A 26,447-nucleotide genomic window follows, 5' to 3' on the forward strand; every position below is an offset into this window, starting at 1 on the left:
GAATTAAAGTAGGGGTTGAATATAAGAACGACCTATTTAGAAAGAAATTAAGTGATGGTTCAGTACAGCTGACCTCTCCAAAGAAGTTGAGACCCAATTTCGTTTTAAAAAACCTCCGATTTGCCTTGCCTGAAAATGCAAGCAAAGCATTCGACTACACTTGTGAATCTAACAAGCTCTGCATGCTTCGAATTCTAGAGTGAAACTGATGTATCGATCAATTCTTAAAACTGCATCTAATATTTGAAGAGAAAGTCTACAATTGTTATCATTAAGCTATTGGGCATTCAAGAGACCTCCTGGAAATCTGGCTTTTCCCATGCACTAAACTTTTTGAGTAACATATTTCGCAGTAAAATGCAACGTAACAGATAGCAAGTTTCTAAACAAACCCATAAGCTCTTACTTCAGAAAGTTTCACCTAAATCGAAGTCCCCAAATATCATTTTCCATTTGTTTAAATTCTCCAGCCTAAACACTCTTAAAGCTTACACATTACCACGGCCGAATCCTAGCCGTCAGATCTCACAAAAGTTCCTCAAGAGCTCTCCCATTCGTCAGAAGGCTGGTGAAAAACCTCACTCTTAAATACCTTTGGTAAGCTTTTCCATACAATTTTCCAGCTTACACGGTTTGGAAATCTAAAACATTAATACAGTCGAATCATAGCCGTCGGATCTCGTGAAAGTTTCTTGAGTTGTTTCTGGTTCGTCTGTTGGCTCGTTCGCGAGAAGACCGTTTAGAATGTCGTCGAAATCGTTGATTGTATCCTCAGCTTCTCTAGCATCTTCCATATTTTTAAGCTCCTTCACCTCCATAACCACGGCCTCTTCCTCGGATTTGTCCTCGACCCCATAAGGTTCATTGGGATAAGAAGATCGGGAAATGGTTGGAGCAGCGGCGAGACCGCCCAATTCTTCTTCGGGATTAAATCCAAACGACGGGGGCTTAGCGGGGATAAAATCCGGCGGTGGTGTAATGCCAGCGTCGATCTCCTCCAAGTTGTTATAAGGTTCGTCGTAGGAACTGTCCTGAGAACCTAACGAGATCTTTCTGCTGCGAAGTGTATACGGAGAGGGAGGGGCAGAGCCTGAATCTTGGATGGACAGCCCCTCAGTAGCGTTTGCCGGAGGTGGAAGTTCAAGACTAAGGTTGATCAGATCGTCATTCTTAACGGGTTCGGCCACTTCGCTACTATTTAGGTCGGAGACAATTGTTGCGCTCGAGACATTACTCTCAGCAACACTTTTTGCATCATTTCTGTCCACTGAAGGATTCGATTCCTTTGATGCATCATCGCCATAACTGAAAGAGGCAAAAAATACAAGAAAAGATATACGACAGCTACCTCATGCCCAACCCCCAACCCCACCCCTCCGAAAAAAGGAACAGAGTAAAAATACATTTTATCTTAAATTTTGATTACTGTGATTGTTTGGAGACATTGTAAGATGAAGATCAACGTTTTAACTCAAAAGGCGGTTGTACGAGATGGTTTGGAAGAGTTACCTGATTACACCATATCCTATTGACGAGGTTGAAAAGAAACGAGAAACTTCGAAAGGAGTTTTTGGCTTCGGAAACTATGTAAAAAATTTCGCTTACAGCTGAAAATTCTTGCTTAATTTGTAACAGCGCTTCGAATATATCTTGCTAGAGCTTCGAAAGCTATATATGAGAGATACCTCAAATAAAGTTACAAGTGTCGTTTCCGTTCGATGAACACTTCCGCTTACAACAACGGTCTCATTTTAGAGCATGTTCGGCAAATTTGAGCGGCCACAAATTCTAGCATAGAATGGCTTTGTTCTGTACTCATTCGAAATATGTATCTCTTAACAAGGCATGATCTCATTGTTAATATTCTAGTTTTCTAGTTTAATAAGCACCGTTATGTTGAAATCATTAAGCGGAAGTCCTGAATGGCTTTCAGACACACACGCAAAAAAAAACACAGTCAAAAGACATCAAAGCCACCCATACATCGGTATGAACTTTCCATCAAACTATTACGACGAAAAAAAAGCCTTGACTACAGGTTTCTTTGACCCTAATCTGAGTTTTGAAGGTGTAACTATAGAAACATCATGAGTAGCTGATCAGAGCTGCAAATAGTAATCCGTTTATAATATATTTAAAATAAAGCTTATAAAACAGTTGACCCGACCAATGCTCTCGAGAAAATTGTCTCTATTTTAAGCTTAAGAATAGCTATGCAAAACAATAGAATTACAAAACGAAAAATACACAAAGTGGTTGATGAACTTAGAAGCGCTTAGCAACGGAAGTCTGATACAGCATTCCGTGAACTATTCGATAATTGCACAGATTTGAAAAAGTAAATTAAACTTAAGCTAAGGATCGAATTTACACAGCCTTTGGCAATTTAAGCTGCTATTTGGCCCATCCACAGGTTTTAATGTTTTATTTCAAGTGACCAGATGTGTGTAACCATGCGATACGGCCTACAGCTGTCTTGTAAATGTGACATTGGAAATGATAAATTAGCTAGTTTAATTTGTTTACTGGATAAGGAAACTTCGTTATTCAATAGTAAGGGGACAAGGCCCCATTCTCTACTCCAGCGAGTCGGCCGACCAATCACTGGTCAAAAACTTGGGAGACTGAGATGAGTTAACTAAGATCTAGTGAACGAAGTATCACGTCCGAATATTTTGTGATGGCACAAAGACAAAATGAATTAGTTTAGGCATTAGCGGTGGTTACAACTCAGCACTTTTATGTTTATATTTTTGTTTGTGGGCATTTAATGATTATTAGTTAACTCTCATTGTTGTTCGTCAGCGCAAACAATTAACGTCACTGCACGCGCAAATTACAACTAAAATAAAAACCGTGAGTGGAGAGTGAATTTAAGTGGGCTGTGTCGATTTGTGGCCAAGTAACGAACTCTTCAACAAGAGAACGAGAGTGGGAATGTGAAATGCACTCGAATCTGTGAGCAGCGAGAACGTCCGTTTTAATTGTAAAACACATTTTCAGGGATTCAGCACTTTACAAATAAATGATCACACAAAGCAAAAAAAGATGATTGAATAAAATGTGTCTGAATTGGCCAAGCCGCGCATCCACACTGATAACAAACATATTGATCACCGAGGTAGTGTCTCTAACAAGCCTGGTGGTTTCTTGGAGGACTCCTCGCCCTTCTATACTCTTAAATTTGTAAAAATAGTAATTCTGATGATGCAAATTGTTTCTTGTTCCTCAAGATCTCTTTCTCTCCTTTTCTTCATTTCAACGGATTTTCAGGCAAGTTCCACAGTTCTAGATCAATTTTGACTTCACGGGAAGAAAACATGTTGACAAACAAAGTATGACAACACAAACAAATGCGTACAAAGGCGAAAAAACCAAACATGACAACCACACACAATCACGAGGTGGATAATAAAGAACACCAGCCTTCAGCCACACTCGTTTATTCATTTTAAAGTTTCGTTCCTGCAAAATTAATATACTTCTGTATAAGATAAATTTAGAATCGTCTGTCTTGCACAGTAACTGAATTTCAGCATATTTATTTACATCTGTGCTTAAAAATTCAATATTAAGAATTATATTTGTTTTTCATTAACTGGGCAGAGGTGTTCTGCCGTTCACTCGAAAAAGTCTGTGAGTAAAGTGGACTAAAAAAATATCCAATTTCTAGCTCATCCAATTAATAAAATCAACCTTTGATGAAGTTTAGCTTTACTAACAAAACTAAGAAGGAGAATTTGACAAAAATTTGTCAACAAAAACTGGCATCCGGATTGCGCTAAGTCTCAATAATGTCACGCTTTGAAAAAGTACCAAGAATATCTTACTAAAAATGACTTATTCATAAAACCATGAGTTTATTTATTATCATTATTATAATTTTTTTTTTTTTGGGGGGGGGGGGGATGTCGTTTTACTAAACAACTGTTAGAAAAGCTATAAACTTTTGCAATTGAGACAGCACCACAAAATGCATGCATTTAAGTATAAATCGCAAGAAAAGTTATACGAATTCTTTTTTTTTTTCATGTCTGTTTAGATACTTATTCTTAGTGAAATCTTGTTTAACTCTAATGTCCAGGAAGTTTGGAACAAACTTGTTGTTTCCGTTAAATCTGTAGTTCGCAACACAATTCGTATCGGTGAATTACGCTTCATTTAGCCTTTTTTGACAGCTAAGACATGGCTGACGAGTTGTGGAAAAAGGCGATACCACATACTGAATATTTCACAAGATGTCCCGGGAGACGGCCCAAAAACACATGGTTTTCGGTTGACCTTGAATTTGAAGGACTCTTAAGCAAAATTTTGCGCTTTGGATGGCGAGATAACCCAAATGATACCTTTTCAACCACCCTTAAAAAGGTAACCTAAGGATCTCCATGATGAATCTAAGTGGCAAAAGATACCCTCGGGACGGAAATAGAATATGAAGCTTGGCCTCAACAATGAACATTAACTGTGCGAACACGCATTTCCGCGTTCGTCGTCCTTTCCTATCTTAACTAAATGACCACTTATTTCAACTTATTTCAACTTACAAATTAGTTCTTTCATCGTACACCACCACAGGATCATGAGTTGGCTCATCGTCCTGCCTGCCTGATTGGTTTTCCTGTGGAGAGCTGCCCACTTTACGAAACGTCTTCTTGACTTTCCCAGGCTTCGTAAACGAATCCGTCAATCTACCAGAAGCCTGTACGGTAGACTGGCTGCTCTCAGAATCACTACGTGACGGTGCTCTGTTATTACGGTATTTCTTTTTCTTGGTTAAGTCAGGTTTGGCGTATAACTCGTCAGGATTGAGAGGGGCCTTGTCCAAAGTCGATTTCTCGCCGCTGGCGGAAGCAAGACTCCTGTCAAGCTCCTCGTCTGAATCGTAACCCCTGTTCTCCATCCCTGAAATATCCCTGTTGGGGCAACTGTTCCGACTTCCTTCTCCGAGATCCAATCCCTCTCGCTCAGACGCTGGGTTGTAACCCTTATTTGTAAATGACTTACGACTTCCAGGAGAGTCAGAACCTCGCTCGTTAAATGAAGGTGAGCGAAAAGGTAGTGGGGGAGGGGGGCCAAAGCTGGAAACTCCACCTCCAAGAGCCTCAACGGTTGAATAACCGTCTTGGCTAATCATGGAGTCCTTGTGCGGTCGTGCACCTACCAGCTGCGCGCGATCTAATTTACGCGATGAGGAACGTTGCAGAGAGGAAAGATCGGGTTCTGCGTAGTCCGGATTCGGTGGTGGTGAAGGCGACGCGATGCTACTGCTAACCCAATCGGAATCAAAGGAATCGCTTGAGCCATCGGCGTCTGCTCCACTCGGCTCTTCAGTCACATCAAGAACAGCGTTACCGTGGAAACCATGCCTAATGAGGGATGAAGGCAAATTAAGTTGAGTTGAGGGCTTCAGCATCATTGAGTCCAAATGAAGTGAACGAAGTTAGAGCGAAGTTATATCTAACAGTATAGAAAAAATTTGAATTGAACCCAACATTCACACTTAGTTTGTGAATGTTTGTTTGAGGCTACATTTACTTTGTTTTTCCTATTCAAAAGATTTTACAGTCAATTTTAGCTATAAAGTATTATTTGGCGCTTGTTATCAAGGCCCACTGTTAAAAGTTCTTTAATTGCTTTATTTCGCTGGCTACTCCCCTTGAAATACTACAACACGATATCACTAAGAAGAAAGTCTCGATTGTTTGATCATTTCCTTCTACAATTCCTTAATCGCTTTTGAGAGGAAATAAGATCACACATGCCCAAGACCGTTATTCCAAAGCAGATAATTTAACTTGAACCCAAGGAGTTTATAAAACAACTATGATGTAACGGATTTATTTTTGAAGAGATCATTGAATTTCATATGTAATTTAATCAATTTTTAGTACGTTAAAATACCACTGGCAGCATCAGTAGATCACAGAATGAGTCATCGATGCAATAAAGATTAATTTAATTTTACGATAATGGATTAACAAAACTAATAGCACTGCAACTAACGTGTAAAAAGAAAACTCAATCGCTTATTCAATAACTAAAAACATCGTTCGTCATATGATGTTAGACTCCTCCAGTTTTTCTATCAATGCAGAGGACTAAAATATTGTATCATTAATAACTTCATTGGGCCTTGTTCTTCATTTCTATCGGCGTAGTTTATCGATTAAGTTACATTTACCGTTTACGTTGATCGAGGAACACAAAAGGATCCCACCATCCTGTAGTGACCTGTGCCATCTAAAGCACTTCACAATCAACGGAAAAAATTGTCAGCTCAGGTTAAGTTATGAATAGGGTTTAAATAGGGAAACTGCAGTATGCAGAGAATAACTATTTAGGATTTATGAAATAATAATTTAGACTTTTCTTTGAATCAATCGCTAATCAATCACCTTGGTAAAAATTAAAAGCATACCGAGTTTTTCAAGTTTTATCTTTCTTTAAGACTTAACATGTTACTGTGGAAGGAGACTGGAGTTTTTATAAATTTTGATGTAAACGGGGTATGTTGTTCTTTTTTTTACTGATAGGCAGCCCATTACATCTTTCAACAACAGAACAACTCACATGTTTATAACACAACAGGGGAAAAACAGTGATTGACTGTCAACCAATCCCCTTCCATGTTTTGTCCCAAGCTTGTGGCAAAATGAAATTCGACTTTCTTTTATCCTTCAAAACAAGCTTCCAGCTTCAAGCGTCAGGTGAGCAAAGGAAAGCGCTAGCCTGGTTCGAGGGAAATGACCATAATGACCATATCCCGCAATGCGCTATTGTTTTTCAGTACTCTCATTACATTCCTGAGTAGCGGTGTATTGAAATGTGCGGAGATCATATCTATTGATCATTCCTGAGAGTATAGTCATGTAAGGTGACAGGTTATGAAAGAGATGACCTCACTTCAAAGGATTGTATAGGCAGGTCATGTGATGGCGCTTGGATTGGTTGATTTCGACCGTTGCAGTTTGTTAGATTTTATTTCTTAACCCTTAAACTCCCATGAGTGTCCAAAGCAGAATTTATCCTCACAATATCAGCAAAAATCGAGGAGAATAGTGATTGAAATAGAGAAAAATATCAAAGATGGATGTGTTAGTAGCTTTAATTCCAAATTCTCAAAACTAACATCAGAAAAAGTTGTATGGCAGACAGTGCGGAGGATTACGAGTAAAAGGGTTTAGATGTCCGTTTGATTTAATTTCGTTGTAACAGCAATTGGTATAAATGATTCGAATCACATGTATTGAAGAGTTTGCGTATTGTTGAAAGGGTGCAAGCGATTGACTGTATATCTCATTTCAGTTCTTAGGAACTTGCCCAGATGAGCTGTCATGTGTGAGATTACAAATCCTCACCTGTTCATTTCGTAATCACCATTGAAACCATGTAATTTTCTTGATCTTTTGTATCCACCACCATCTGGAGAAAGAGCAGAGAATCGAAGTGTAATCAATGCACTACAGTCTAACCAGTCCGCAGTCAAGTATGGACGACACGAAATATACAGTGTATCTCTTACACGAGAAATAAAATGAGAACTTAACGCAGAATAACAAGCACCAAGTGCCGGAAGGGAATCCATTTCACCGACTATCAAAAATAATTCTGGATAACAATGGTATTGCTTTCATGCACTCGGTGATTGTGCAAATTCACGGCATGGAAAAAGTACCAATTTCACGCGAAGTGAGCGGCTGCTAAGATCTTCTCGTGTATCTTGTTGCCGCAACTTGTCGCCGAGCATGTCTCGACCTTAAACAAAGGCGATTTGACCACCGTGGTGAAATTTTAAGTTTAGAGCTTCATTTTCTCGCCTCACCTCTGTTGTCTCTCCATCGCCGAAAAACCAGAAAGTAAACGGCTGCTATTATAAGAAATGCAACTATTAGCGACACACAAACGATTATGACGATCATCTGCTCCTGGTTTAGTTCGCCGGTTCTCCTCTCTGTCACAGGAGGGGCCACCACCGTTGCCTCTGTTCCCTTAGTAGGAGTAACCTGTGGTTCTGTGGGAAGGAGAGTCACTGGAGGAGGAACACCTGCAATATTAAGTTCAATCCATCAGGATTCATTGTACTGGTTTCGATGGTGAAAAGACAAGCAATTATTGTAAATGACACACATCCTCGTCTGCCAAAACATTCATTCTCTAAGCAATGTTAAACAAAACTTAACATAGGAAATAATAAAGATCGATGGGTCTTGTCTCGCGCCAAATTTCCAACTCTATACTGAAGAACAGAGCGAGAATCGATAACAAAATAAAGTTTTGATGGATTTAAAACTGTGTCTAGTCCTAATTAGTATCTGTCTGTTAGGAGGCGCACCAGTTTTCCAAAGAAAGTTCTAAAGAACTATCACCAGTTCCTAAGAGAGCCAGTCGAAAGATTTCAGTAAAACTGGGTCAGCTGAGGAACAGAGGTCATTCCTACTTAATCCTATGGTTCCATGAGTTACCTGTTGTGACATGGACAATCATTCCTTGTTCGCCAGCCCCTTGGCCCGTTCTTGCCGTTACGTAAATGTAATAGGTCGTGTTCGCTGACAAGTTCTTGATATCAGCTGTAGTCAAACTTCCATCTGTTGTCAGGATGCGTGTCGCGTTATTGTCAAGAGATCTGTAGGTGATCCTGTACTCTATAATTTCGCCATTGGGCCTTACAGGGGGATGCCAAGTTATTGTTATAGTGTTGTGACTCACAGATACCACGGTCACGTTACCGACTGCGCCTGGAACTTAAAAGCAAAACAATATTACAATAAAATAATATTACAAACCGATAACCAAAAACAACAAAAACGATAAAAAAGGTAGCATACAACACACTGGCAAAACATTTATACATATTTTGATAGAGAAAATAGGGTGAAGAACATTCAAATTGTTAAGTCACAAGTTAAAAAGGTCAAGAAGTACAAACTGGTCAAGAGTCTTACCTCCTTCTTGTGTGACTACTGTTTTCACTTCGCTTGTGGTGCCCAGTCCTGCGCTGGTGAAAGCTGCTGCTTGAATAGAATATTCTGTAAACACTGAAAGGTTGGTCAATGTTACAGGGGATGAGGTTGTATTTACAGACAGATAATCAGCCTCCGTTAGGCTGGCCAGCCTGTACAACACAGTGTAACCACGGATGACGCCATTTCGTGCTGGAGGAAGAGGCTGAGCTATGTACACCATGATGCTGTGCTGGCTGACGGAATCCAAAGTGACATTCGATGGCGGACCAGGTGCTGAAAACAAACAAACAAGCGAAGAAGCAAATCGATATAATATCAATTTACACATTATAAATTGGTCATCTGTGGAAAATTAAACAAATACTTTAGAAAATCAACGAACTTCGCATACACCGAGATAAACTTACCCGAAAAAATAGATTAACAAATTAATTATAACCGTGTATTCCACGCTGCTAAAAAACATAGTTACGATTCAAAAGAGTGTACATGTAAGTTAATAAAGATCTCAACCGATGGTAGAAAGACCAGTTTCGCGTTGGGACTACCGAGAAATAATTCCAGTTGTTAAAAAGGGGGGTTGGGGGGGGGGGGGAGTGAGAAAGGAATTTATATGTGGGTTTCTAGATTTCAAACAGACATGCCAACTTCACAAAAACGTTAGGCCTGTGACTAATGGCCTTTAACTCAGAACGTTAAGATCTGTCAATGTTTAACTTGATGGCCTATTCCAGGTATTCAGTGAGTAAAACAAAGCGGGAGAGTGGGGGCAGAGTAAAAAATGAGGGAGATCGACAGTCAATGTCAAGTCTCGGTGAAACACATATTTTCCTCTAAATGCCGAGAGTTCCCTTAAAACTAAACGAACCTCACCTCTGAAATGTCTCGCGTTAAAAAAAATTGATACTAAATCTCGCACACATTTAAAGCTATAAAACTCACCAGCTTCTAAAGTCCGAACTTGTTTAACAGGGCTCTTTGGTCCGGAGTCAACCGTGTAGGCCTGGACAGTGACGTTATAAAATGTCCATGGGTGAAGTCCTTGAATTGTAAAATTCAGTGATGAATTTGTGGAGTATTTCAATCCATCATTATGAAAATTGTAAGGACCCGCTGCCTTTGCAATCACGATGTATTCCCTGATGATGCCGTTGGATAGTTCGGAAGGAATACTCTGCAATGAAGAAAAGGGTGAAAAGATGTATATCTTGTTAGACCTTAACGAGTATGATATTTTCCCCCGCACGTCTCCATCTTGCTACCAAATCTCATCCTTTTAACAAGTCTTTGAGCGCTCCATACAACAGTAAACCTCCTGCGAGTTTCATTTGAGAGAACGAAACGCTTCTCTTACTTGACAGACAACAGAACGATGTTTACAACGGCATGGTCCATTGGCGTTCTAATCGCTGAGACAATCATCTGAATAGGGGCCCCATAAGAAAGTAAAACGCCCTGCTCATGCCACGCACAATGACCCTCACCCAGAGCCCAACTCAATAACAAGAAGGCCAACCAATGTTTTGAATTTGCAGTTGCCTTGGGGTTCTTGGATAATATAATTAACTTTAAAGAAATGATAGAAAAAAAAAACAATAAGCCAATCAATTCACCTTCCACGTAACGAAAATGGCCTCAGCAGACAAAGCTGTTAGTTGAATGTCTTGAGGAGATGCAGCTGGAGCTAAAAAAAAAACAGAGAATTCAGCCTGATCAAAATAACACCTTCTAAAAACTCTCTTGACTTTGATCGGACTTTTGAAGAAACACAGAATCATGGAAACCCTATGAATGATGGGGGTTGATTGGTTGAACTCATAGCACGCTTAACCCTTTAACTCCCAGATCAAATTTGTAATTCTCCTTACTGTCAACTATACAATTCTTCTAATGTTGGTTTAGAGAATTTAGTATTGGATCAACTAATTATCCCCAAATTGATATTTTTCTTTATTCTCATCACTTATCTGCTTGATGTTGTATTGCTATTGTAAGGAGAAATTCTGTCTTAGTCACTCACGAGAGTAAAAGGGTTAAATACACCAAACTTCAGCCTGTATCAAACTCAACTCAGCAACGACCAGAAATTGAAAGTTAAAGGAAAAAAATTCCAAAATTTATTCGAGCTCATTTTTCAATGTGGAGACTAGTCGGAAAACGAAGTAACTACAACAGACTTCAAATAAGACTGGTTTCGATAAGAGTCACCACACTGAAAAATTCACTCCGATAAGTTCCCATAGTTATGTGCAACCGATTACCTTTGGTCACTGGCACCTACAGACTCCTCCCTCAGTTATGATGTTAAGATCTTGGTGCGAAGAATCTATCTATTTATAGATATATTTATTCATTATTTGCGACACCTAGACAGGCCGGCCCAGTTCAGCTTAAGGAGGCCATTTTAAACAAATATTAGGCCACACCACAACACCGGGGGCTAGGTTCCCTTAACTTCGCGAGAAATACGTGGGTTCTTAGAAGTCCCCTGCTAGTCAGTAGAGAGAAGATGCAGGAGACGGAGCCTACGTTTTATCGTCGTTATCCGAGAAGACTAGAACGTCTAACTACTTGCGGTCAAGTGTTAGTATAAACTAACCTGCTTCATCCGTAGTCGCTTTAGTAATCGCTGAAAAGTTTCCCCACATAACATTCCTTTCCTCAGTGGCGGCACGAACTTTAAACTGGTAACGAGTAAATGGTTTCAAACCGACAATCATGGCCTGAAGCACCGGCAGCTGATTGGCGAGTAGCATTATGCTGGTGAGGTTACTCTTTTCAACAACATTGTAATGAATTTCATAGCGTGTGATCTGACCGTTAGGTGTGGTTGGTAGGTCCCAGGTGATGGTCATAGTTGTCGCATTTAAGGCTACCGCAGAAACGTTGGTAGGTGGCGAAGGAGCTGAAATATCAAAAGTAATTATTCTGTTGTTTAATTCTCTCAAAAAAAAAAAACAAAAAAAAAAAAGAATAGAAAGTACTCTTACAATTGGGGTAAAGAAGCCTGAAACGTTATTTCTGCATGAGATTCTGTTGCTTTATAAAGACAAGATCTCGACTATGACCTAGAACTTGCTAGCTTAGTACAACTGGCCAAGGCCCATATGAGCTGAGAGGCAGTGAAGCATAGAAAATATCAAGTCTTTTTTTGCATATGGCATAATTATTGTCAAGCAGAGTTCTGCAACACGCCGAGCTATCCACAAACGCTTCACTCCTGAAGGCAGGCGAAAATAAAGCGGTTAATTTTCCAACTTACCATCTTGTAAGGTTTTGTTCGTAATATTGGCCCCGTTACCCAAACCAGCGGCATTACGAGCAGAAATCCTGAAGGTGTACAAGGTGAATGGACGAAGATTCCTCACAGTATATGACATGGCAGAGATGACCTCTTGTATGACGACGTAGCTTTCAGACTCTCTCCTCATTTCCAGCTTATAACTGGTAATTGGACTGTGCCCATCAAAAACGGGTTGCCATGACAACTGAATGGCAGAGGAGGATACCGGGATGGCAGAGATTGGAAATGGAGGACTGGGAGCCACTATTTATAGAAAAAAAGTTGACAATAAACATTTAGGAGAAGAATTGACCTTAAAAGGTTACTGAAGGATAGAGTCTTAGGTAATTTGAAGATGGTGTGCAACGTAAAAGAAAGAGAACTCGAAAATTTATTTTAAAATGACCAAGGATGAATGTTATTTCATTATTTACAGTATATATAACTGTTCTTGTGGGTGTCTGTTCCATAACCTGAGCAGAGGATATTATCAGGCACAAGAGCAAGGGGAATATGGTTCGTGAAAGTTTCAATCGGCCAGTGAAGTGAACGTCATTTTGAACGAAACTATTGTTCTGTTCACCTTTTGAACCCTGGCATCAGTTTGCATATTCACCATACTGTTCTCCGTGCATTTGATAAGGTGCTGAAAAGGATACTTTTTTTAATAATAAAGAGTTTCTTGCGTTGAAGAAGAATTAGATACTGGTCACTCTTAGGGATTAAAGTGTTAATACATAAAGTAAAAAATGTAGTAGGTACCGAGCAGTGGTTGTTCACATCTGTTTGAATATGTTCAGAGAGCACCAACTCGGAGCAATCTGAATATCACACAGAACTTAAATATCTTGAAATGATCTTTTCTCTGAGCCATAACCGTCAACTAACCTTGCACAGTTAGATTTCCATGCTTTGATACCCTTCCCGCTGCGTTAGATGCGGTGCAAGTATATACTCCAATGTCAGCTTCACGAATGCTTCCAATCACAAACAAGCTGCTAGACGAGGACAATAACTCGCCGTTCTTGTACCACGTGATACTTGGTTTAGGCGTACCTCTCACAGAACAGTTTAGTACAGCGCTCGCACCGAGTTTTACCAGTCGAGGTACGTAAAATAATGTTATATTTGGTGGGACTGTAAAGAAAAAACAGATGCTTTACATCAGAGACTTAATTGGCTGAGCTGGTCCTGCATCGAGTCACGACGGCAGTCATTGTGGACAGCTCCCCACCAAATCTAAACGAGTACCTGTAAAATGTCTGAGAAACCTGACCTAAACCTAAGTAGTATTTTATCGCTATTTCCTGGAAGAGTAACAATACCTCTGTCGCTTCATACCACACACACTGGGGTTAGCTCTGGCCGCCACACTAGTCAGTCTCTCAAGCAAGATATGAAAGTAGGATATGAAAGTAGGAAAACTGCCGCGTCTGAGAGGCAGCGCAGCCGCAGGCAAAGAAACTTGTATATGAGTGAGAAAATTTTGGTTTTTATGGATTGTGTGCATCATCCATTACAAGGAAAAATAGTGTTACAAATTCATTGGTCCACGGAGACAAAGATTTAAAATAAAAATCGTCTTGTAAGACTTTCGGCTTCTCATCAAATCTACAGATTTTCGAAATAGGTGCTTTTATGTCTTTCACTCCCAAAGAGGAATTTGTTCTTACAACATTAATACAATTTCACGGAGAGAGGTGATGAGAAAAAAGGAAATATCCACCTATAATATTGTTCGATTTAACGGCAAAGTCTTTGAACTTAATTAACAAGATGTGTTAGCTAGACAGTGTAGAGAATTTGGTCTAGATCTTAGGAGTGAAAGTGTTAACGTTTTTACGCAAGAACACGATATTTATAAGTAACAATCTTTTCACTAAGGCTCAGCTTCTTCAATTGCCTGTTGATGAACACGGAAAAAATTATATTAAGTACTCAATAAACTAATTTAAATCGATACCAACCCACCTTGAACGAGCAAATGGGTAGTTCCCACATGTGAATTCAATCCATTGCTAACATTACAGCTGTACTGCCCAGAATCACTGGCGACCGTACTCACAATCGTTAAACTGTCTTCACCAATCGCAATCCTTGCTCCTGGGGTCAACTGGGTTCCACCTTTAAACCACGTAACTACTGGTTTGGGATCACCAGATGCATTACACCGGAATGAGGCTGGAGAGGACTCATTCACGGTTATATTCATTGGGTTCATATCGAGTCTAGCGGGAACTGAATGAAAACAAATAAAATGTCTTAAAAATGGGCAAAAGCGCGGGAAAACATGTCTTGTAGAGAGCAAGCCGCGGTTCACTTGTAGAATTGCAAATGATTGGTTGAGAGGGTGGCTGAAGTTTTGTGGACCAATCAAAGCTCTGACGAAGGGCCAACGCTCGAAACGTCAGCTTTAGAGACTCTACAGTGGCCAATTTGCATTATTAAGTCAGTCCCAGATTACTTTCAACACCATCATATTGAAGAGTGCTGTGATTTCTTAATATTTTCGAGGTTAACACGCTAGGTACCTCTCACTGTTAAATAGGCCGATGCTTCCAAACTTCCAGCAACGTTTTCAGCTCGACAAATGTATCTTCCTTCGTCTTTCTTCGTTATCTGCTTGATTTCAAGGGATCGGGTTAAAATATCGTAATGATTTGTTTGATTGATTTGAACCATAGACCCTTCAGATTTGTAGAACCACTGAATGCTCGGTTTTGGAATTCCACTGAACGTGCACGTAAACTTCACGATATCTCCTACTGTCTTTGTAGCGTTTTCTGGCGGCGAGACCAGTGAAGGCGGAACTAAGAGAAAAGAGATTAACACTAAATAAAGGCTTTTCCACTTGCCAAAAATAATTGTGGTTACTACCAATTCGTTTGAACCTTCTTCATCTTAGAAGTAGAAATATACTGTACCAAGTGGGTAATTTTAACATCTCCTGTTAAAAAGTGTACATGAAATTATTGCACGGATTGCGTCTTGAGTTACCAGTTGAAAGTATTTTGTGGTTTTGTTTCTTTAGCATTATCTGACATGGTAACTTAATACTGTCATGTAATGCTGAAGCATTCAAAAAGCTTGACCCACTCATCAGACAAGTAAAAGTACATGCATGTGTTTTAGTTGAGAGAGAGGCTTTCTCTCTGCCTCTCAACTGGACCAGTAAGTAAGACCTTGGAGATAAATTGTCCCCTGGCTCAAATTTAAGGGGGGAGGAAATGCTTCTGTATCCATAGTCTTTTCAAAACCAGAAGCAATTAATTCTATCCTTAACCTTTAACTTTGTTTCTCATTTTAAATGTGACTCAGACTGTCTTAGCTTTGCCTAATTAAAATAATATAATTTTCTCACCATAAATGGCGACAACAGCAGTCACACTGACAGAACCTGCGACATTGTTTGCAATACATCTAAATGTCCCAGCGTCCTGCTTAACAGCACTAGAAATGAACAAGCTGCCATTGGACAGAAGCGTCACATGATTATTCTGCACAGCCTGACCATCTTTCTGCCAGGTTAAACTTGGCATAGGATCGCCTTTGGCCTGGCAGTGTAACATAAGTGGAGAACCTTGTGTGACGTTGGTATTACTGGGCCGAACTTGAAAAGATGGTGGTACTGAAATAAATTGAGATAGATCTGGGTAAGTTTAAAAGTCACGAGTCCTATTTTAGTAGAAGAAAGACATAAAATGTTTGTGTGCTAAAGACAAGTTGCCCAGAGGTACTGTGGTATGTAGCCTGACTACAACCAACAAGCACAGGTGGCAATCCTATGTGGAAATTTTAAGACAGCCCCATCTTGCCACTTCATATAGACCTCTTTTATAAATGGTGGCCCCAAATTTTCATTTCACAATCTATGAATGCAAATTAGCCCTCCAAATGTCCAAACACAGCACAACTTTCATTCAAAAGCAAAGCAATAATAGGCAGCAGGACAGGCATAATTCTTTCTGTTTTTCAAGTGAACAAAGATAAGTGTTAAGCAAATGCAAGTCACATGCAAGAGTTTTTTTTGGTGCTTCTCCCACAGCGTGAGACTCACACTTGCCTCCATTTGCCTGAAAAGTACCAAAAAGAATTTCACCTGTTCTGCATGCTAAGTAAAGAATGTTTATTGGCAATTGTTCACAAAAGGATAATGATCATGCCTGCCATTGATGTCAATCATTGCATAGAGAAAGCAAGACTGACCCTTTTAACACATTTCTTAAGTTACTCACCATACACAGCAACAAAGGCCACAGAGGATGTTCTTGTGGCATGAAGGACAGAATTTGTTGCATCACAGAAATAACTCCCTTCATCAGACTTTGCTATGGAAGTAAAAGTTATTGTGCCTGAATTGTCAATAGTAATTCTGCTGCCAGGTGTAATCAGCTGATAGTTGTGAAACCAATTAATTGTGACCTGAACAGGAAAACTGAAAGGAGGAACACAGGACATGCTGACCGCATCACCAACAACAGCTGTCTGATTGGTTGGATTCTCACGAAAATTGAATTCAAAGTCTGAAAATGAAGAAAATAAATATTCATTGTCTTTTCTTTTGCAATACTTAAATGCTTAAGATTTAGAGGTTAATTCTAAGAACACTACCATATATCATTTTTGTACTTAAGTAAGCACGAGGTGATGATTTAATTGCCAGTTTCATTCTCTGGTTTACTCATTTGTGTTTAAAAGTTTTATTAACCATTAACAAACTGATAAAACCTTAAATAGATATGGTTAGTATTCAGTCAACTTACATGCCACTCTGAAAAACACAGGAAAATTTGAGACTGATCCAGCTGTATTTGTCCCATTACACACATACTGCCCAGCATAAGAGTTTTTCACTGGAGGAGCAAAGTAAAGTGAGCCATTACCAAGCATGTACCGGTCAGACACATTGTTCACAGGCTGACCATTCATTGTCCATGATATCACAGGTGGGGGAACACCAAGAATTTGACACTGAAGAATGGATGGAAGGTGCTCAGGTACAATCATATTTGTTGGACGAATACCAAAGTGAGGCTTGTCTTGAGCAGCTGCAAAAAGCCAAACACAGACTGGTTTAACAGTAACACAAATAATATTTAAATAATGCATTTTCATCAAACCTTAGCCACTGACAGTAATTCTGTGCACACTGGGTCGGTTAAAATCACCAAGTCACTGTGTTGAATGCACACCAATGTGTTTAATTAAGGCATAATTTCATATTAAAACAAAAAGGTAATAATTTGTGATGTGTGTGTGTGTGTGTATGAGGCTGCATAAGAGACAAAAGCACAAAACTTCACCAGTTTCCTGAAGGGTTCTGTTCTAACTTGTGAAGCTCAAAATTACATGTATCAAATAGATATTAGTCCTGTCCTCTTCCTTTAGCCGGTCTATTACACATGTCTTGAAGCTCAATTGCTGCACAAGATTGGAATATTAATTCTAAGATAAGTTCACATGCCTTAATGATTAAATTAGAGAATTTAACCTCTATTTGACAGCAAAACAACAAACAGCTGTACTTGTACTAAAATGATGTCAATTCAAAGCCATCAACTCAAGCTGTAGCTGAGAAAAAGATCTATAAGATTGACCATAAAGCCTGACAACCAACACTGTCTACTATAGCTAAATGTAAATTCATCCACGTCAAACTTGAAAATCCTGCCTTTAAGTATTCATCCACCACCAAAAATAAATGTACTTACGAAGTACAGTTAAATAAGCCTTCTTGCTGTACTGTGGCAGACTGGGTAACAAAGGATTTACAGCCACACAACCATACCATCCTGCACTTGAGAATGTTACATTCCTCACTGACAGGGCTAATGATGTGGCCTTTGTGCTAGGAATTTGAAATGGACCTGTTACTTCACCACCAGTAAAGGCCTTTCCATCTTTCTGCCAGTGAATGGTTGAATAGGGTAGACTTTCTGCAATAACACAGTCAAATGTTGCATCCTTTCCCAATCTTTTTGTTAGATTATGTGGATTTGTGAGGTACTGTGGTTTGATGTCTGTAAATTGAAAAGTCATATTAACACACATGAAGCTGTAATTAAGTACTGTTACCGTTAATAAATGGCATGGAAAAACAAAAAGAGAAGGAGATAAGGAAAAGAAAATTCTGCACACAAAAAATTAAATACATACATGCTGCTTGAACAGTTGCTTTTCTACTGTAAGTGACTATGGATGTGCCTTGAACTGAAGCTCCACAGACAAAAGTGCCAGTACTATTAGCAGGAAAGCTGCTATAGTACAAAGACTGATTCGCTAACTGGGTCCAGGGTGCATTCTTGGGATCCAACAGCCATTGGTTATTATTTTTCCAAGATATCACTACATTTCCAGATCTACTGTATTTGGCCTGGCAGTTGAGGAGAAGGGGCTGTCCTACAGCTACAACATGGTCTGATGGCTCTATTGTGAAAACTGAAAAAAAAAAAAGGATTTTAGTGCTTCTTCCTCAAGGATTATGTTATCAGCATAAGCACCCCTCTCTCTTTAATAGATCAAAATGTTTTTCAAAATGCATTAAATTCATAATAACTCTAGGTTAATTGTAGACCAACAATAAACATTCAGATAAAAAGAAAAACTTCCAACTTGATTATCCTTCCAAAAGTAATCATAAAAATGTGCTCCTCAGTAAACAACAGAGCTTAGCAATGTGTATCAAGTTTTGTTTGCAACATATCTAAAAATATAGAACAATTATTAAACAGCAACTACATGTGAGTTTTGCGATGTTTTCATTTAAATGAACATCACTATGCAGATTATCAGAAAATAATATAAATGTACTTGTCCCATCTTGCCATGTCAAAGATTTACTTGTCCAAGATAAATTATGCTTGTTCTGCACAATCCTAAGAATGTTTGGTTCACCCTGTCAACTGTTTTCTGCCTTGGGAAATAAATTTGAATTCTTTGTGACTGTGCTGAGCAACTTAGCTCTGGTGACCAATGGTGAGAGAGTACAGTACAAATGGAATTCTTGGAATCATAGAAATTGTAATCATAAAGCACTCTCTTTTTGGTGTTGTTCATAAACATTCCTGGTCATACATCCAATAATTGTCTTTTGAAATCACTAGAAAATCACACTTCAGCTATATACTTTTCCAGTATTTAATTTATCCAACTGCACAAAGTAGAGTGCAAGTAATGCATGAATAGAATACAAATATCATGTAATATGTGCAGTTGGTTAGTTTGTACTGTAAAGAACCTGTCTATCAGGTTGGCTGCTTAAGTCACACTTAAATATACACTTAAACTGAGAAATGATTAGAAACACTTTGCAGAAAAATAGAAGTTGGATAATAAATAACTTATTAGCTGTTTGGGTGGGTAGTATTGCTTTGTATTTTCACTTGTTTTTTGTATTTTGACAGCATACAAGCTTGTCAAATATGGCACAACTCATAAAAAATACTAAGCAATACTACAAACCAAAATGTTTAACAAAACATATATATATATATATATATATATATATATATATATATATGTATATGTTATATGTATATGTATATATATATATATATTTTTTAAGCTGCTGTAATCAATATGCCTCAAATATTACCATCATCAAAAGGACTCTCTACTTTCACCATATAGGGAAATCATTGATTCATTTTTCCCCACTAATTATCAACATACAACAACAGAGAGATCTGAGAAGTCATTGACAGCATCACTTTCTCCACCATAACAGTTTGTTTCTACTTTTTGTATCTATCCCTTGTGCAATTCAGTAAGATAATAACAAGAAGGTGAGAGTGCTTCTCATTTAAAAGATCAACTTAGATCAACATGTGAAAGTTGAATAAATTGTCATTTGACCATTAAGTTTGTTTCCATAGCATTTTCAGATCCAACCGCTAAGGAAGGTACAATTTTCTGTTACCCGGTCAGGGGTAGTTTTACAAAACCCTACTTTTTGGAGAGAATGTAAATAATGTTTAAATTTATTATTTCTTTCGGAGAAAATGTCTACTTTCCTTCTCCCCAACAATATTGCAACCGTCACTAGGGAAGTGTCCCAGTATACTTTGTTGAAAATACCACAGTCAGAAACAGCTTTTCTAATCAAAGATATTGATCTCTCAGGGACATTTGCTGAGGACTTAATTTCAAAATACACAACTCACTGTAATCAATAGTACCACTTCTAGAGAAAACTCGTAGTGAAGTTTGGTAAATAAACTCAGTTTTGTGAACTTTGTGATACAAAAAAAAACAACCTTTTTTTTCCTCAAATGTATATGAAGTAAGCGAAACTCATATAATCTCCCTTGATATCAAGGCATTAAACTATGCGACGGTCGAAAACGGAATATATGACGAAACAAGTCATAAACAATCTCAAGTATCACTGACTTCTTCATCGCAATAATCATTAAAACTATCATAACGTAAATCTGAGTTGTAAACTTTTACTCACTCAAACTTGCATATGCTGGAAGTATAGCATTGAAAATCCTTGCGATCACCACAGCGCTAATGAAGGAATTATAACCCATTTCAAAGAGACATGCACAGCGAGGGAGAATAATTATAATCGTTGATCCTTGGATACATCATGTTTGGAATTTGCTGATCCTTAGGACTTGTGCTGCATGATTTTTTACTTCCTCGCAGGTTAAGAGATTCCACTAAAGCATCATTAGGGCTAAATTAGAGAAAGGTTTCTCTAGGTTGCCTTGGAGAAGAAAGAATTTTCCGCAGCATGAATTTCAATGTTTATAGGTTACTCGGGTAGGATGCCAGAGGTGATTAGCAACGAAACGCCTGCGATATTGAGTACAGTGGTTTTATTATGAGAACTTCCCATTTGATCTTCACTGATAAAGTACGGAAACTGGGTCGGTACGGGTTCGGTGTTCGGCTTTATTTCGGTTTTGATTCGGTTTCTTATGAAAGCGGAAGGGTATAAAATATGACAATTCGCAATTTTCAAAAGCAAGAGTGGGTTAGCCAAAATAAGAGGATAATTTTTTACTCATATGGGTAGCGCCTTAAAAAAGAAAAACTGTTTCAGTTTACGTTGTTCCTGTTCATCGATTTCTGGAAGCTAGTCATCATAAGTATTTTTCTCTTTAAAGAAAATTAAAATTTAAAATTAATTTTTTTTCAGAATTCGGGCATCGACGGATGTAAAAGTAACTTCATGGCGGTAACCTGGGGGCAATGAGGTGATAGTGGAAAAATTCTAATCCGGCTTTATCGGTAGAAAATTGTCAGTGGGCGAAGACCGTGAAGATTATCTAAGCTCCAAGACCATAAAATGCATATACAGCTTGAAAATTGGACTATCAATTTTCCAAAACTCTTAAATCATTCAGTTGAAGATGTATGGTAATTTTATGGAGCACTTGGCTAAATTACGCATAGGAAGGGGGAAGGAAAGCTATCTATGCGTTAAATCTAAAATGCGAGTTAATTTAAGTCAGTTAATGCACAAGTAGAATTACATTAACATAAGTCCTAAAGATTACTGTTACCTTTGGTAGATAACCCGTGGAACCTAATGACATCGGAATAGAATGGAAAGCCGGAATATATGTTTACACGCTCCACAAAGTACGCAATTAATGTACGATATTATGACGCCCGACGGCTCATAGGTACACACGACATTAACAGGGATATCCCTGACGTATAACTCATTATAAACACTAAGAGTTCAAGTTTCTTAAAACACTTCTAATATACTGATTGGCTGATATTGGGCGTCGGTAATTTTCATACAAGAGAAAAACCGTCGAGAACCGTCTCTCTGTTTCGTCAAAGGAATGCCGCGGATAGCTTGATTGGAATCAGCGAAACTCCAACGGTTCTCTCATTCGTTAAAGTTATGTCTAGCTCTTGTCATTTGTTTATTTTCATGTTTTGCCGATTAATTAAAGCTTAAGTTTTAATTTTTAGGTCTCGTGATCTTCTCCCGTTGACGAACGGCAATTAGGAGTAAATAGATAACCCCAAAAAGTGTTTACGTTATTTACATACCTTTTCTAATACTCCGGCTATGGGCATTTTAATTAGGTTTGCAAAAATAGTTCTAAACGGGCTAGTCTGGAATTTATGAAAGACCTTAATCCAGCCTTATGTGAAATTATCATAAATTGATGTCAGAGACGTGACAGAAGTGGTGTTCTAGTTTGTTCAACGATTAGTCAGGGATGATGCTTTACTGAAAAGTATCGGATAAAGAAGAAAAGTACATTGCCTCCAAAATACTGCTGATGTCATGGACAAAGATGCAGAACATAGGTACAAAAAATGTTATTTTTTCTAAAGCCGTGACCAAAAACAAACTGATTTAAACGTCAAGGCTTAGTTTGAATTTGTTTGTCCGAGGAGAATTTAGAGACCGTTTAAGCTTCGTTTTCACAAATCAAATAAAAGTCCATTTATGTCAGTGGGAGATCACAAAGGGAATAACAAGAAGGAAAAGATTTCTTGCAACAACCATTATTTGAAGTCAATAAGAATAACAGGACGGCGATGTACTTAGTAATCGATGGATGGTTCTCTCTATGGGTTAATAAGGGCATTGTGTACCTATTTTGATCTTTGACAAGGGATGTGGCGCCAAAGCTCGTGGACGCGATCTGTGATTGGTTAAATACACAAAGCTGTTAATCCGGCCAATGGTTGGCTGAATTGCATTGTTCTCAACAGCTGCTTCACAAAGACCAATATATTCAGCAGTGATGTTTAGTCTCGAAAGTGACACAGTTGGTCAAACGTCTGTGGAGAAAACAAAATTCAATTCTTTCCCTACTCTCGCGCAAATGATGTATGTGTGCATCGGGAAGGGCGGGTGCCGAACGAACCGCCGTCGCTCGCCCCAGTACGGAGACATGGTGCCTGTCTCACCATCTAAAATCAACAGAAAAAAGGAAAAAAAAGACAGAAATCTACAATGCAATGAACGGAAACTATCAACCGCCAGATTATTCGCGAACAGACTGCAATTTTCAAGACGATTTCGCCCCAAATGTGAGCGCACTTTCGCTGGATGTGAACGATAATCAGAAAGCTCAAATGCTGCCGTCTCCAACAAAAGCTACAACTTTTCCTCGAAGGAGTCATGCTAAACACCACCACAAAAACTCCACGGGGATTGCCACCGAAGCCCCCTCGCTTGATGGAAAGAAAAATTTTTACTTGCGAAAATCCGTCGTGCCAAAACAGAGGAACTGCTGGGAATCGTCGCGTTGGATTTTAAGTCTTGTCCATCATGTTTCACACACTATTGCTGCATGGAATGTCGAAAGACACATTGGAGCGAACATCGCGTCGTGTGTCACTACGGACAAGTCGATAGTCACATGAAGTCGATAATAAACATGAGTAACGAAAACCGTGAGTTGCTTTATCATTTGACTGAAATTGCACGAGATGGATTCATTACTAAAGGACGAGGAGCTGTCATGCTTGTTTTTCTCTCACCGAAAGCTGCGGAACTCTTCGTGAAAACTGGCGTTGATTATTTTCGTAATCCTCGAAACTCGCCAACTTTTTCGTCGGCACAAGAACTTAAAGAAGCCGGAGTTTATTCAAAACATCAAAAACAGCTTTTAAATCTGGTGAACGATTATCACCCAGCTCAATAAATGGTTCTCAATATTGCGATCGTTGTTAGGGAAAAACCTCCCGAAGACCACCGATACCTCGAAATAAAGAACCCGCAGTTATAACCCAGGTTAAAATTCCTTTCACAGGAAGAAAAAACCTCGAAGACTTTCAGTCCTCAAAATAGCCAAGAGTTTGACATTTGCACATACAACGTCAGAAACAGCCCAAGAAGGAAGTCTCTTTGAAAATCGTAAACAAGATTTCGTGTTCGTTGTAGTATTTTTTTTTTAGTCCTCATGTAGTGTGCCATTTATCTTTGTCAATGATGAATAAATCATATTTATACCGTTTACAAGTTAACTTCTCGAAATCAAGTCAGAGTACAATATTTCCACGCTGCGAAAGCGTTCAAATAGAGTGTTCCAATGCGCACTGAACGCTGTCGAAATTTCATTTGTTTTCAAATTTTTTCCAAATTAGTCACTGTGAAATAATTTCAAAAAAATTCGGAAGTCGTTGGCGTACTTTTAACGCCATATATGTTCCCTTGATCATTTTTTTTTTTCGACTTTCAGGTCGTTTTATGTGCAGAAGAAAAAATCTGTACGGTGTTGTTCATAAAAGAAAAAGTAAATGTCGTGAGTCGCCAGCTCAGTCAAATTGTGGTCAACGACACTACTAGCACTCGACTACTCTATTAAATAATTAAAAAGGTGAAATTTGCATACTTATTCAACATGAAAATTGTTTTAGTTTTATGCCAAGCGCGCTAATGTGGATCGTGACGCAAGTTTTACCGAAGAGCGGAAATGAGGCAAGTGACAGCGAAAGTTTGCTTCGGGAAAAAATGAATGTATGAATAAATAGTGCTTTACTCGCGGGGTAAATTTTCGCTTTTTGGCCCAATCTTTTCACACCTCGATGGATTGATTCTTGTTTCAGTAATTGATGTTTTATCTATGAATTTAGATTAAATAGGGCCGTTTGCCGGTACTGACCAAGACTTACGCGTGATGGTCCAATGCACATATATTCTCGTTAACAGAAAACTGACTTTTAAATTAAAAGCTAATACGTTAACATGCAGTTTATATTTGACATGACTCAACAAAGCTTTGGCCTTTATTGGACATATTTTTAAACAAATAGACCCGAAAACTTCAATATTCACTCATCGATGATGACTTCAGATTTAATTTAGAACAAGATTACTGAGCCAGCGACATGAAAGATCTGTGGGCGTATGCATAATGAGTTTCGTGCAACGAGACGAACACAGGCAGAATGCAGACACACACGCAAAGATCTTCAAGTGCCAACTTCCTCTCACTTGTTTTGATTTACGAAAAATTTACGTAGATTACGACAAAGAAGAAAGCCAAAACTTGTCTATGAATAGACCGATGCTGGCTGCCTCCAACGAAACTGCAAACTTGCGCATATCTTCAACTAAAATCTCGACATTTTTATTGTATAGTTTTTTTTAGAACTACTACGTCTAAACTGGTTCAAGTGGAATTGAGGCTTGAAGTCCATACATATTGACTCAGGTGACTGCATGTCAGTTGCATGTAAATCATAAGTATCAAAAACATAATAAAAATAACAATTACTAAAGTTAGTCTTGTGTTTACATGCAAGAGATAACGTTTGTCTTAACATAGCGCTATTTTGTTTTTTTGAACATTTGCTTGATGTTGCGTGCAGTTCGTTTTCCCATGATCTTTGAAGCACTCAAATACAAGCAAATTACAGGTCAATTAAGTAAAAAGAAATTAAAAAAAAAAAAATCCTTTGCCTCCGGCTAACTATGGAACATCAGCAAACCACGCAACTGAAAAAGAAAGTAAACTCTGCAGCATTGAAATAGAGATTTTCTTTCGATTTTGTACTTTGAAATTCAGATGGAAGATGCTTGCAGTCAGTGGAAACTTTACTATTCTGTGAAAAAGACATTTTGCTCCTGAAAAATAAGAGGAGCATCAAAAGACGACAATAACTTTATGGGTAAACAAGACTTTTGGTTGTATAAAGCAAAGTCGTAAAGTACGAGCGACAATAATTCTCCAAAATGTCTTCACAGTTTCATCCCACCCCTTAAAAGATAAAATTTCTTCACCTGGATACACAGTTTCTAACCGTTGGGAAGCAAATAAAGAGGTAAACTTGAAAACATTTATTTATGATAGCGTGAGGTTCACTAATTATTCATGAGACAGATCTTAAACATATATGAAGAATTAGGTATTTATCGTATTTCGATTTCCGGGTGGAACTCAAAGAAATAATTCCGTAGTCTTAATATAAACATTTTCTCGAATTATCTATTGACTGATAATCCTAGTCAGTATTAGTACGTACTTGAAGTTACATTGTTAAAGTCACGAGATATCTACGGCAAAATAATAAATAATACTCTACATGTAAATTATATTTGATAAGTCTGATTAACTTATGATATCGAATGATGTAACTACTTATGCCTGACCAGGAGGTCTGTTAGGAAGTATTTTAAGACCTACTATCAGACCACCTGGTCGGTCAATTAAAACTGGCTCGTGGTCATGACGCAATGACCGCGGGGAAGTAGTAAGACTCCACACAAC

The 26,447-nt window shown here is 38.5% G+C and overlaps 2 protein-coding genes across 2 annotated transcripts; one reads left to right on the forward strand and one right to left on the reverse strand.

Annotated features, from left to right (window-relative positions):
* Positions 1-219: 219 nt before the first annotated feature.
* On the reverse strand, positions 220-21,013 carry LOC131792298 (contactin-3). The gene is made up of 19 exons (XM_059109675.2): positions 20,702-21,013; positions 18,403-18,684; positions 17,958-18,266; positions 17,010-17,294; positions 16,482-16,769; positions 15,608-15,874; positions 14,778-15,056; positions 14,218-14,484; positions 13,135-13,383; positions 12,226-12,510; positions 11,563-11,868; positions 10,577-10,647; positions 9,906-10,137; positions 8,943-9,236; positions 8,463-8,741; positions 7,823-8,044; positions 7,359-7,422; positions 4,545-5,366; positions 220-1,305 (listed from the first exon to the last, which is right to left on the reverse strand). Exons 1-19 carry the CDS (start codon positions 20,778-20,780, stop codon positions 642-644), a joined length of 5,544 nt encoding a protein of 1,847 aa, XP_058965658.2. The 5' UTR covers positions 20,781-21,013; the 3' UTR covers positions 220-641.
* Positions 21,014-22,963: 1,950 nt separating this feature from the next.
* LOC131792324 (apical junction component 1 homolog) lies at positions 22,964-24,331 on the forward strand. Its single transcript, XM_059109703.2, is given in 6 exon segments — positions 22,964-23,162; positions 23,164-23,360; positions 23,362-23,454; positions 23,456-23,906; positions 23,909-23,992; positions 23,994-24,331. Coding segments are annotated over 6 exon segments (1,107 nt in total). The 5' UTR covers positions 22,964-22,973; the 3' UTR covers positions 24,087-24,331.
* Positions 24,332-26,447: the final 2,116 nt, after the last annotated feature.

The sequence above is a fragment of the Pocillopora verrucosa genome, chromosome 4 (genome assembly GCF_036669915.1).
Source record: "Pocillopora verrucosa isolate sample1 chromosome 4, ASM3666991v2, whole genome shotgun sequence".
Classification (NCBI taxonomy): Eukaryota; Metazoa; Cnidaria; class Anthozoa; order Scleractinia; family Pocilloporidae; genus Pocillopora; species Pocillopora verrucosa.